At 40.4% G+C, this 13,894-nt stretch overlaps 1 protein-coding gene across 2 annotated transcripts in view; it reads right to left on the bottom strand.

Annotated features, from left to right (window-relative positions):
* Positions 1–13,894, bottom strand: part of BIRC6 (baculoviral IAP repeat containing 6) — a 177,129-nt gene that overhangs the window by 148,270 nt on the left and 14,965 nt on the right. For both annotated transcript variants that reach the window (XM_056853593.1, XM_056853594.1), the window contains exons 3-8: positions 8,260–8,397; positions 6,561–6,754; positions 6,135–6,246; positions 3,174–3,256; positions 1,488–1,710; positions 1,240–1,400 (exon numbers count right to left, since the gene is read on the bottom strand). In XM_056853593.1, coding sequence (XP_056709571.1) covers positions 1,240–1,400; positions 1,488–1,710; positions 3,174–3,256; positions 6,135–6,246; positions 6,561–6,754; positions 8,260–8,397 — 911 coding nt within the window. The remainder of the gene's footprint in view (positions 1–1,239; positions 1,401–1,487; positions 1,711–3,173; positions 3,257–6,134; positions 6,247–6,560; positions 6,755–8,259; positions 8,398–13,894) is intronic.

Raw genomic sequence — 13,894 nt, 5'->3', positions numbered from 1 at the left:
TGAAGGAGCTAGAAAAGATTTTGAAGTGTAAGGATGTGACTCTGGCCACCAAGACTAGATTAATTCATGCCATCATATTCCCTATTACTATGTATGGGTGTGAAAGCTGGACAATGAAGAAAGCTGATAGGAAGAAAATAGATTCCTTTGAAATGTGGTGTTGGAGGAAAGTGTTGCGGATTCCGTGGACTGCCAAAAAAACAAACCAGTGGGTTATAGATCAAATCAAGCCTGAACTGACCCTAGAAGCTAAAATGACTAAACTGAGGCTGTCGTATTTTGGTCACGTCATGAGACGACAAGAGTCACTGGAAAAGACCGTCATGATAGGAAAAGTTGAGGGCAGCAGGAAAAGAGGAAGACCCAACAAGAGATGGATTGACTCAATAAAGGAAGCCACAGCCTTCAATTTGCAAGATCTGAGCAAGGCTGTCAAAGATAGGACATTTTGGAGGACTTTCATTCATAGGGTCGCCATGAGTGGGAAGCGACTTGACGGCACTTAACACACACACACAAGACACTAAAGCACTTCGCAAAGTTAAAATGCTGCACATGAAACACATTTAATTTGTATTATGAATGCAGAAAGAACAAAAATCTTTAGAACACTTGAGTTTTCTCAAAATTCTCTACCAAACTATCGTCTTGCCAAGAACTCTCACAACCCCCCTCCAAAACTGAACTTATATTCCATCTTTATATAATACAAGTTTTACTGTGTGGTATCAACACCCTTTCTAAATACATCTGGCAGAAATTCACGTGATTTACCTACATAAATAACTACCTTACAAATGACATACAAAGTCTTGCCTATTTTAATTCGTCAAACTACTATTTCTCTGATTGTACTGAGCATTCTTTCCTTCTGTACAAAAATGTTTCTAGGATGAGATTTTGGAAACTATGGCCTATGACAAACCTACGCAAACCCTACTTTTCAAGTAATGAAAAATAATCCAAAAATTCAAGTAAAAACGTGTTATTTTTGATAGTGAAAACAATGAGGTAGCTTAAGACTCACAGCATAACACTAAACAGAGTTCCATCCTTTTAAACCCACTGACTTCAATGAATTTAGAAGAGTGTAACTCTGCTAAGGACTGCACTTTTGTGTAGCTCAAGGAGGTAAGGAGGTGCTGGGCACTGATCTTGATGAAGAGAATTTTACAAAATGTTCAAGGAAGGTTTTAGCTGTGGGGCAGACCCCATACAGAGGAAGCTTCTTGAGCATACCTGTCTCCTTCTAATTTTGGTATATCTGAACAGCTAGATGAATCTTCTATCCATGCTAGTGTCGGCCTCCTTGACTCAACCCCTGAGCTCTGCTCACCGGACAATACAAGCTGCTGCACGATCACTGGGTCATAGGCATTGATCTCAAACTTTAAGTGCACCTAAACACAATCAAAAACATATTTCAATTTAGATAGAAATTCACATTTAGCACAAGCAACACCATCACTCTTAAAAAGATGAAGTACCTTCATAAGTTTGGAAACATCCCATATGCAGATCTTTCCTCGTTTTGTTGCAGCAGCTAACAAGTGAGGGCAGCTTCCAGATCCAAAGCAGACGATTCTGTCTGTGCCATCTGTGCAGGGAAACTGTGCTGGACTTGTTGCCAGCGTGACTGAGAGGGGGACATTCTGTGTGTGTTCACCTTTCACAAATGGGCAATTTGGGGAATGTCTCTCGTGTTCAGACCTTAAAGGAATAGAAAAGTAAATGTTAAAATGCCACAGCATTAGTTTCTCTTAATATATTTCTGGAAAAACTGATTAGGATCTGAGACACCTCCAGGCTTGGAAGGCTGTGAGCAGAAACCTGCCATGCCCCACCCAAGCCTAGGACCTTGTTCTACCACTAAGCTGCCCCCTCCCCTGGAGGTCAAATAGCATTTCCAAAGAGCTTTAGGAACTTTTATATCAATATGTTTTTTTTTAAATTAACACAAGCATTTAGGCATAGTACAAGATTATGTGGGGACAGGCTCCCTGCATGACACTAAAAAGGGGGTGTTCCTCAAAGGTCTCTGGGGGACAAGATGCATGACAGCTACCTGCAAGGCCAGCATGTCGACCAAGACCCCAAGAGGTAGACTAGGGAGGGGGGTTGCTGTCAATGGCTATTATTCTCCAGTCACGCATGCCTAGACCAGAGGAATCTGTAATCAGCAAAGTTATGGCCTGATTTTTTTTCCCATTCCACTGTATCTCTTAAGTTCTTCTCTCCCTCACTTTCTAGCTGGTCCCTGCTCTAGGGACAAGTTCTGTGTGTTAGTCCTGAATTTTTACTTCTGTCTAGCAATTCGAAAACTGATGCAAATACAGTTGCTTCAACAGGAAAGGTAGCAGAAGTTAAATAACGCCCACTGAATGGGACCACAGCATTTAACTTTGCTCTTAAGCACACCACATTTTTCAGGCTTGTTATCAGAAAACAGAACCTTTATTGGCATTAACAGTAACAAAAGGCTTGTTATCAATTTGTTGGTGAAAAGCTTAAAAAGCCAACTGGGCTGAGAAGCCTGTCAGTACATAAAAGGGGAAACTCTCAAGGTAAACGTGAAGCATCGGTCTGTACAGGAGAATGTCACTTTGGTTCTTCTATAATCTGTACTACAGCCACTACGGAAAAAAATAATGGGCTGCTATGATTTTAAATTCATAATAAAACTATATTTTATATATAGATATTGAAATGTAACAGTATGAAAACAGCACACTTGGGAAAGCCAGAACCTAGCTGGGAATAAAGTGAAGACCACTGAACCCAATACTGAATATCTAATTTGGTTCAAACTTTTTGACTGTTGAAACCTGATGCCCAGATAGAAGCTCTATCGTCATACCTGAATACTACTGGATTCCTGAGTACCTAGAAGTCTGCTGAAGCATCTTCAGAAAGCATTAAAAAATGTTTGTATTTGGTACATTTTAACAGTTATTAAACTAGATTTTATTTAGTGGGTTTTTCTAAGAAAGTGCTGTTCAACAGTTGAAAGTTTTCCTTTTCAGTACTGTTACCTTCCTTGAGTCCAAAATAAGAGGCTGCGAGCACCTTAAGTATAACTACACCAAATATCTCTCAGTGCTGATTTCTTATTTGAAAGCACTTTATTTAGAACAGAAAGCAGTATAGCTGTGCCCTAAGAATTTTGTTCTCACCAAGGTTCATCTGTTGGCTCCCAGCACACCAAGCACACACTACATGTGAAGCACATGGCTCGGTCATCCCCTGATGAAGCAGGCTATGAAAAAGAGGCAAAGTACTAGGTTAAAAGCAGTTATACACATTTGCTCTAAAAATTAATGGTGACCAGAATCCAAAGAAAATAAGTGCACTTCATGTGCTCAAGGGGACCTTGGATTTATTTTATAAACTTAACAATTCTTAGTGAAGCACAGAAAACCATGCTTGAAAACAAAAGAATATGCCCTAGGGACATGGTATCCAAGAAAAAGAATGCAAATAAGAATGTGCAAACCCTAGAGCCCACTTTAAAATCCCAAAATTTCAATGGGCAATGAGCCCCGTGGCACAGAGTGGTAAGCTGCAGTACTGCAGTCAAAAGCTCTGCTCACGACCTGAGATCGATCCCAACAGAAGTTGGTTTCGGGTAGCCGGCTCAAGGTTGAGTCAGCCTTCCATCCTTCAGAGATCGGTAAAATGAGTACCCAGCTTGGGGGTAAAGTGTAGACGACTGGGGAAGACAATGGCAAATCACCCGGTAAACGTTGGGATGTGACATCACCCCATGGGTCAGTAATGACCTGGTGTTTGCACAGGGGACTACTTTTACCTTTTAGGGCAATGGTAGGGAATGTATTGTCTATGGTGAAAGCTTAATCTTGACATGGTGGCACAGTGGTTTTCAACCTTTCTACCTTTGGAGTGTCCTTTCCATGTGATCTTCTTTCTCAATAAATACTTACAAGTCTGCAATGAAACCGCTGACATTGCAAAGAATTCTGGGGCATAATTGCAGACCCAAAGTAATTAACTTAAGTAGCCAGATCTGTGACTTGCCCTGCATGAACCAAGCATGTAACTTAGAATATTCCCAACAAGGCTGCACACTACAAGAAACATTAGTAGTGGGCCTTCCTGGGAAGCTTGTCTGCTATTACCGATCTTCTCCTTGAGCAACCCAGGAGTTCCCTGAAACACAGCTTGAAAAATCACTGTTGTAGCTTAACACTAGACTGACCTCTCTGACATTCAAGTGCAGTTAATTAAAGCTTAAGAACATGACAGCTGGATCAGACCAAGGCCCATCAAGTCCAGCAGTCTGTTCACACAGTGGCCAACCAGATGCCTCTAGGAAGCCACTAACAAGACGAGTGCAGCAGCACCATCCTGCCTGTGTTCCACCGCACCCAAAATAGGCATGCTCCTCTTGTACTAGAGAGAATAGATATGCAGCATGACTAATATCCATTCTAACTAACAGCCATGAATACCCCCTCTCCTCCATTCCCCTCTTAAAGCCCTCCAAGCTGGCAGCCATCACCACATCCTGGGGCAGGGAGCTTCACAATTTAAAGGTAAAATATACAGAAGGTTGCATAGTTGCATAAGTCCTCACAATTACTTTACAGACAAAGTCAGTATGTTACAATTTTCTTCTCCTCCTCCTCGATTAACCTTTCAGGGTTGACAAGTACATTACATTTAATTCAAAACTCTATGAAAAGACCATACATTTTCAAAAACAAGGCAAATTGTAAACCTTATTCTAAGGGCCACCTTCACAAGAAACAAGTCTAGCAACGTGAGCGAACATACACACGGCTAACTTTTTTCTTTTAAAAATAGTTTTCAGCGAAACAGTTTACTCTCTGAAACAGAGGGGGGAAAGGGGAAGTCAGTGACAGGTGCATAGTGAGAATCTTGATAATTTCTGTGAAATGTGACGTGTTTCCTGAAAATGATCATAAGGGGACTGACAGCAATCTCGACTGTCTATTGTGTGTGTGTGCTTCCCCTCTAATATGCACAGATTGCAATGCTATTTAATTTTAAATCAAGTGGCCTCAGATTCTGACAAATCATTTCTGTAGAGAAGGCAGTCTCTTATTTTTCCATTTGCTGCCAATAGAAATCTCACTGCTATTATCAGTCTAGAGCAGTGGTTCCCAACCTTTTTTTGACCAGGGACCACTAGGACTTTTTTGTTCAGTGCAGGGACCCCAAGGTTCAAAATAAAAATTCTGAGAATTTGAAAATAAACTTTAATCATAACTGTTAGTTAAACATTAAGCTTAGAATAATATTTGAATATATATATATTTATAATAGAGAACTTTTAATTGAAAATATTAATTTATTATGGGTTTATAACTTTGTTTTGCGGACCTTAATTTAGTTCTCACGGACCCCTGGGGGTCCACGGACCCCTGGTTGGGAACCAGTGGTCTAGAGGAAGAGAGCTGAATAAAGCTAAGATCTCATTTTCAATCCTTACTGCAAATGAAAGCTTATGTATACAATTACAAAACATTAATGAGGAGAACAGTTTGCCTGTATTCCACAGCAAAATATTAATCATGGATTAACTGATTCAGTTCAGTTGATTTATTTACAAGCTTTATATCCTGCTTTTCTGCCCTCACAAGAGCCACCAAGGCGGCTAACAAATTAAAACATACATGATAAAATCACATTTTAAAAACAGTAAAATCAGACCCCTGCAAACAAACATCATTAAAACAAATTAAAAACAGTTAAAATTAGTACAAAGACATAAAAACAGCAATTAGACATTTAGACCTTCGTATTCTGCTATGATCTTTATGGCCCTTCAGTCAGCAGCAACAAACACAAATTAAAGCTGGATTAACAGCCGAAAACCAAATGGATGAAATGACTGATGTGTGCAGCCACGACAGAAATGTTTGCACCCAAATTCAATTGAAGAAAAAGTGCTACCATTGGGGGAAAGTACGCAAGACCTAAACCTATCAAACACTTAATACAGTACCACAGGACAAAGGGATTACCACTTCTTTGAAGACAAGACCAACAGAACCCAAATTGCTTACTTTTATATACAGCATATCTGAACATTCAGTAGAAACAGTGTATTTCCATACAACTGCTGATATTCACAGTAGTTTTTGATTTACCTGATGGTAGAATCCAGCTTGAGCCATAGGATCTGGTTGCGCCCACCTATAACCTACATGAGGCCATGAGGTGAATGTCTCCCTTCTGTTAGCCTCACTATACATTAAAGACCTTCAAGAAAGAAAAAATGAATAGAATATTTCAACAAAGAATCCAGTACCAGGAAGAAAGAGAAGGAGCAAGGAAACCAAACAAATTAACCTATATATTTTGTAAGGCACTAAGACACTTTTTTATAATTTAAAAGAAAGGCAGGATATAAATACCCTAAATAAAGGTTTTGAAATCTTTAAACTCTTACATTCTTCAGTTCAGAAGCATTCAAAATTTCAAATTTTTTTCATTACAATCTGATTAAGAAATTATGCACAAATGAAAGACTGTAAAATATTTTTTCCTGTTAGTATTGATTCTCTTTTCCTTACCTATCCACTGATCGACCAGGCCCCACACCAAGTTCAGGTCGTGCACTGGGCAAGAGGTAAGATAATCTATCCATCACAGACGAGGCTACAGGTAAGGCAGCAATATTTTGATTTATCTTCTTGAGCTCACTGACAATGGCACTGGCGACAGATTTCAATACGTGATGGGGGAGATGGAATGTAACTGTTGCCCACTGCAGGAGAAAATAAAAACCCAACCTCTTGTAAATCGACAAAATTTTAAAGCACAAATGATACACAAGATGTCAGCCTCACATCCAATGACTATGCATTACTTAGGATACAATCTTGATACCTAGGCAAAAAAAAAAGTCACCAACATAGGTCAAGAGTTTCCAATATATACAATTTATATAATTTAATTACAGCTTGCCATCTTCTCTGTGTGGTAAGTTACACAATAAAGCAGATGTAGCACGCTTTGTTATTCTTGGGCATAAATGATGCCACATTGTTATACAAACACATATTAACAAGAGAATCCTCAAAAAACTTGTTAAACAGGGAACAACTTCTAAGCAGCAAAATCCCACTATTCTGGAGAGGAACTATTACAGATTAATCACAATGATTAGTCACAATGATTTCCCTCAGACATTTCATAACCTGCTGGACAAACCAGAAATGGAAGCAACCTAGAAAGTTGGAAAATAATTTGAACAGAAGTTTTGAAACTCTAGTATTGGTTTGGATCTAACTGGCCTCTGGGCACTCTGAAATTTTCAACGGTTTTTCTCCCTCCAAGCTATGAACACTTGTGCTGAGTCACATGCCAATTCCAGTACATACAAGTGGCTACAGGAGGAGAGCCAGGAAAGTCTGTTCCACTCACAGATCTCTGGATTCAAGACACTGTCTAAAACCTGTCCTTCTGGGTGCACATTCATGTTCTGGGATCCAGAAAATGATGAAGAAAAAAGTACGTAATTTTATTGACTAATATTAATCCAGAGTATGACTTTTCCTGATGACTGCTGAAAGCCATTGCATCTCAAAAAGGACAAATATACACTACTATAGGAATGCTGGAGTTTTAATACAGTAATTGCTCAGGTACAGTTTATTTAAAAAAGGTAAAGCACCCCTGTGCAAGCACCAGGTCATTCGTGACCCATGGGGTGACGTCACATCCCGACGTTTCCAAGGCAGACTTTGTTTGCGGGATGGTTTGCCAGTGCCTTCCCCATCAGTTTATTTAGCTACTGTTAAAAAACAGCCCAAGCTAACAAAATGCTGTGAAAGGACTGATGTGTGTGTGGGATACATTTCAAGAATATTAAAATCGGAACTTTTAAGAGCAAAAACTGTTAAGTAGAGAAAACTGCACAGTAGCTATATACCTGATGGGAAAGTAATCCATTCTTGAATGACCACTGCTTAAAATAACATTATTACAAGATTAATTCAGACAACTGCACAGGTGGATTCAAGCAATGAAAAAGAGTACCATTTTTTTTGCCAACAATAAAGTCCATAAGATCACATCAGACACTCAGAAAACCATGTTAAAAACTGTCAAGCTCTCCATCCCTTACTTGCTCCTATGACCAGGAGCATAAATCCTGAATAACAGATTTGTTGCACATTTGAAAAAAACTCGTAAAAAGCTGCCAACAGAGAACATAAATAGTCAAATAATAATCCCTCTAGCATTGAAACATTTGGAACATTTTCTTACCTTTGCAACTTTATGGTTTGCTGCTGTTTCGTGTGAGGTATTTTTTAAGCCATCTTTCAGTTGTGTAAGGAACAAATCATACCCCTCTGTGCTTGACACATCTACCTTCTCTATGCAAGCGGATAATAGTTGTTGAGCCTAAGACATGTAAAACAAGTTATCAATCCCTCAGAAACCAAAGAAAAGAGTCTTAGTTCTGCATGTGTATTTGCTTTATGTTTTCTATTTATAAGTTGCATTCCTATCAACAGGTGCTCAAGAAGTCTTGCAACCCACATTTTTAATATATGTGCAATCATGTTTTCAAAGTTCTTGCCCTTTTCAAAAAACAAGTTAAAGCTTTACTGATACTGGTTCTAGGTATGAATCCAATTTAAGAAAGTAGAAGCAAAATACTTCATATCCCACAAATGTTTTGAGGCACAAGCTACCTACATTGTGATGCATCAAAATAGTCAGATGGCAACCAATGGAAAAATTAGGCAGACATGCTCTCTCTTCCTTGCCTGATGTACAGATAACATCTGTTCGACAGCAAGTTGTCTGCAGCTAATAACTGTATATCTGCTCAAGGCAAACCAATACTATATATCTGGCTCAAGGCAAGTCCGCTATACCATGACAAGCTTACTACAAGTATTTAAAAAATAGATCCTCCAGAAGAAAGTCTATGAACAGTATAAACATAAGCTATTTCTGACTATGACAGAGCTGTGCCAGGCACCTGAACTCCCAGAAGGAGAAAGAGCACTGCAGACATTCACCAATAGCTTCCAACCAGGAAGGAGATCTGGCAAGAGGAACACAGGGCACCCACCAAAAGAAAACTTTTACCACCTCCAAAAGCAAAAATGGCCTTTCATATCAGCAGTAATTGCTCATTTATGTGCACTAAGGAAAGAACAAGTAGACAGGAAAGTCTTTTGTTTTTAATTAACTTGTAGCCCAGCTCAACATCCATATGAACTGGTCAAAGCATCTAAAAACCTAGCAGACACCCTGCCAGGTTCAACAAGCGCCATCAAAAGCCCGATCCAAACAAAAGGGTCCATTCTGAATGTACGAAAACATAGGATTTGGTGATGCTCCGCAGCCCTTTCAGGTCCCAAATAGGAAACAGGTTTTAAATTTGAAGAATAATCTCATAGCTAGAATATGGAAAAGGGCATACTAGCAACTGCAGCATTAAAAACTTTTTAAAGATACCTAGATAGTTAACAAGCCCTCAGATATTTATCTATTTAATTTATACCCTGCCTTTCTCCCCAGAGGGAACCCAAAATTCTGCTCTTCTCTGTTTTATCCTTCATTTCCCCCATTTTTTAAAACAGAAGCTCCATGGGAAATTGAGATACTTCAAGCCTATAGAACAGGACAATGGAAACAATGAAATAAATCTGACCAATTTACATAGCTTATAACTGTGTTGGCGAACCCATGGCACGTGTGCCACTTCCGGCACGCCAAGCCCTCTCTGCCGGCACACGCGGTTAAGTTGAGCAGCTGGGTGGCGGGGGCTTTGAACCGCTGGTTCAAAGCCCTCCCCTTCCCTGGACTCCCCGCCACCCAGCTCCCCTTCCCTGGACTCCCCACCGCCCAGCTGGGCAGCGGGGGCTTTGAACCGAGCGGTTCAGGGAAGGGGGGGAGCGGTTCAAAGCCCCCCCCCCACTGTCCTGCTCCGGGAGGCCAGGTCATCAGAGCTGGTAGACCTAGCCCCTGGGAAAAGCCATCCGCTGGAGGCCAGGTCATCCGGGCTGGTAGACCTAGCCCCCAGAGGAGGGAGGGGGAGAGAGAGAGAAGCAAGTGTTCCCTGCTCCGGGAGACCAGGTGTTATGAGTTGTTTTTTTCTAAACTAAAACCTCCGTATTCAGGTTAAACTGAAGTGGGAACTTGGCGATAAATAAGTAGGTTTTGGGTTGCAGTTTGGGCACTCGGTCTCTAAAAGGTTCGCCATCACTGGCTTTATAACCTTCATTTATGGTATGGTGTAATTTACCATGATCAGCAAGCTAGACATTTTGAACAACTAAGGCATAGGTTGGGTGCATGCCTTTAAATGTCACAGTCTGAATTATATTCAAATGCTAGCCCTTATTAATTCTTACTCCGTTGTTGTTTTTTAATGTTAGTCCACCTCCTTATGCATTTCAATGCAAATTATTATCAATGCAAATCATTCGCAGGACACAAACAATGGAACAAAATTCTGGTCCTACCCCATTTACAAAAATTCTCTGTCACTGGGAGACAATCTTCACTTAACTCAGACCAAACACACAAATGCCTGTTCTAACATATTCGTTACATGAATGATTTATGGAATGCACATGCACACACAAGATTAAGATTCACTAAAGAGCCTAAGAAAAATAAAGTTTAACATCTTTTAGCCATACATGACAAAAAATGGCCTAGCGTTTTAGAATGCCTAGCCTTGTAGTTTACAGAGTTCCGGACTCTACCAATACATAGTAATTTTTTAGTTAATATGTATGCTAAGTAGCAAGCTTACTCATACAATATAGGTTCTATTTACCTTTGGATGTCCCATACTCTAAAATCTGATGTGAAAAGAGGATGAACGGATTAAATTATTTTCAACACACTGATACACAAATCGGTTTAAAAATGACTTCATTTAAAACTATACCTGAATGTTATATTAACAGCACTTAAAACTGTTAAAATTGAATCCATGACTCTATATCATATTGAGTTACAGGCTGTTTGCTATGCAAAACAATGAATTAGGGAGTGAAGTGTGACTTGAGCTCAAGCATTATAAATAGGTCAGAAATTACAAGCCTGGGTCTGTGATGATTCGCGGGAAAGGAAAAGTCCCATGTCCTGCTTTTCTCACTCCCCCACTGCCCCCTTCCCCAGCTGCTTTATCTGTTTCCCCTAACAATGCTGCAAGAGGCCCGCAGAATCCCTGGGGAGCTTGCTTCCAGTACTTTCAAACAGGGTTTCTAACGGGAGTTGAGCTTGGGATTGGTGGACAAGGTGAAGAGGGGTAAGTGTGTGGCTGAATGCTTGAGTCCCTGCAGTTTCTGAGCTGTTTGGGGTGTATCTGTGTGCAAGTCCCCTTCTAGCTTTGGTGAGTGCACTAGAAGCACATGGTCCTGCTGGGAGGGACATCTGTTTGAGTGAGATGAGCCAGCTGCCTGCTATTGCTTTGTACAGAGGGCACATAATCAAATAAGTTAGAAAGTGTTAGGGGAATGAACTCCCCAACTGAAGCAATATGGGTGGAAATACTGGGCCTTAAGGGTTACTAAAAAGTGGAGGTGTACTATTGGCCACCGTATCAAACCACTGAGGCTGATCTTGAGATGGAGAAGGAAATAATGGAGGTGACTAAAGCAGATAATGTTGCGATACTGAGAGACTTCAACTGTCCTCACATTGACTGAGTAAACATGTGCCAGAGGCATGCTGAAGAAATGAGATTCCTAGACATTCTAAATTACTACACTGGAACACTTGGTCACAGAACCAATGCGAGGGGTAGTGCTCTTGGACTTGGTTCTAAGTAGGGCTCAAGACCTGGTGAGAGATTTAGAGGTTGTTTCACCAATGGAGAACAGTGACCATACTGCTACTGAGCTCAGCATTCACATCAATGGAAAGTTACCCCTAAAGTCCAAAACTGTAACATTTGATTTCAAAAGAGGAATTTTACAAAAATGAAGGTAATACTTAAAAGGAAGCTGAAAGGAAAGAGAGTCTACTCCCTAGAGGATGCTTGGAAGCTATTTAAAACTACATTAATTGTAGACAGAATGCATTCCCCAGGTTAGGAAAGGAATGCCAAGCCTAGAAGAATGCCTGCATGGTTAACAATGTAATTGAGGGAGCATATAAAAAGCAAAGAGGCTTCTTTTTAAAAACTGGAAGGTCTGCCTCAATTAAATGAACAGAATGGACCACAGGTTCTGGCAAAAGCAATATAAATTAATAATTAGGCATGCAAAATGAGAATTTGAGACGAGAACTGGTAAAAACATCAAAACAAACAATATGTCATTAATATATCCAGAGTAGGAAATCAGTCAGAAAAAGCAGTTAGGCCTTTCTCTTATGGATGAGAAACTGGTTAAGTGACAGGAAGCAAAGAGTAGGAAAAAAATGGACAGTTCTCACAATGGAGGGAAGCAGTGGAGTCCCACAAAGATCAGTATCAGGGCCAGTACTATTTCATTTGTTCATAAATGATTGGGAAATAGGGGTGAGTAGTGCAGTGGCCAAGTTTGCAGATGACACAAAATATTCAGGATATGAAAACCAAGGATAACTGAAGAGCTTCAGGAAGATCTCCACAAATTGGGTGAGTGAGCAACAATGGGCGAAAACACATGGTCGCTTTAGCCTCCTTTATTCCGTTTCAGCCAGGATTCAGCCAGGATCGAAAGCATGCGTTTCGCCGAAAGTGTGTTCGATCCTGGCTGAATCCTGGCTGAAACAGGGAATAAAGGAGGCTAAAACGACCATACATTTTTGCCCCGAGTGACAGATGATTTCAGTGTTGGTTAAGTGTAAGGTGATGCACATTGGAACAAAAAAATCCCAGTTTCAAGTATAAGCTAATGGGGTCTGAACATGCTGAGACTAAGAGGGTTAAAGATCTTGGGGGTCATAGTAGATAGATCAATGGAAGGGTCAACCCAGTGTACTGCAGAAGTTAAAAAAGGCAAAGTCTGGGATTATTAGGAAAGGGATTGAAAATAAAATGGCTGATATCTCAAAAAGGACACTGCAGAGCTGAAAAAAGTACTTTAGAGAGCAACCAAGATGATTAGGTGGCTGGAGCACCTCTCTTATCACGAAAGGCTGAAGAGTCTGGGACTTTTCAGTTCAGAAAAGAGACAACTAAGGGGGAGATGATAGAGGTTTATAAAATTATGCAAGGGTTAGAGAGAGTTGACAAAGATAACTTTTTCTCCTTTTCTCTAAATACTGGAATTCAATGGCATCCCATGAAGCTAATGGGCAGTAGATTCAGGATGGACAAAAGGAAATTACTCCTTTACACAATGAATGATTAATATGTGGAATTCACTGCCAGAGGATGTAGTGATGGCCACAGGCATAGACAACTTTAAAAAGGGACAGATTTATAGAGGAGAGGTCTATCAATGGCTGCTAGCCATGGTGACTAAAGGGAATCATCACGTTCAGAGGCATTCTGAATACCAGTACCATGAGGCAACATCAGGGGAAGGTCTTGGCCTATGCTCTGCTGTTGGACTTACAGAGAAACTAATCGGCCACTGTGTGAAACTGGATGCTTGGCTAGATGGACCACTGGCCTGATCCAGGAGGGCTGTTCTTGTGCTCTTAATGCTGATGGCTGGCATGATTTCCTCAATGTAAGGTACTATTTTGCCAGCACATTGACTGTCCTTGTGGAGCTGGTGCTACTGAAACATTGGCTCATATTTTCTTTGACTGCATGCTGGTATCCCCTTTGAGAGATTTCTGGATTCAGCCAGTGATTGCTTCTGGTGCTTCTTCAGTTTTTTTTAAAAAAGCAGAAACTGATTTTGGCATGCTGGCTGTGGCAAAAACTTTGGTTGTAGTGGCTTCAAGACAAGGGATGGTATTAGCGTGGTTTATGTTGTCCAAGAAAGCTGGA

The sequence above is a fragment of the Euleptes europaea genome, chromosome 7 (genome assembly GCF_029931775.1).
Source record: "Euleptes europaea isolate rEulEur1 chromosome 7, rEulEur1.hap1, whole genome shotgun sequence".
NCBI lineage: Eukaryota > Metazoa > Chordata > Lepidosauria > Squamata > Sphaerodactylidae > Euleptes > Euleptes europaea.
This window is presented reverse-complemented; position numbering and strand designations above follow the sequence as displayed.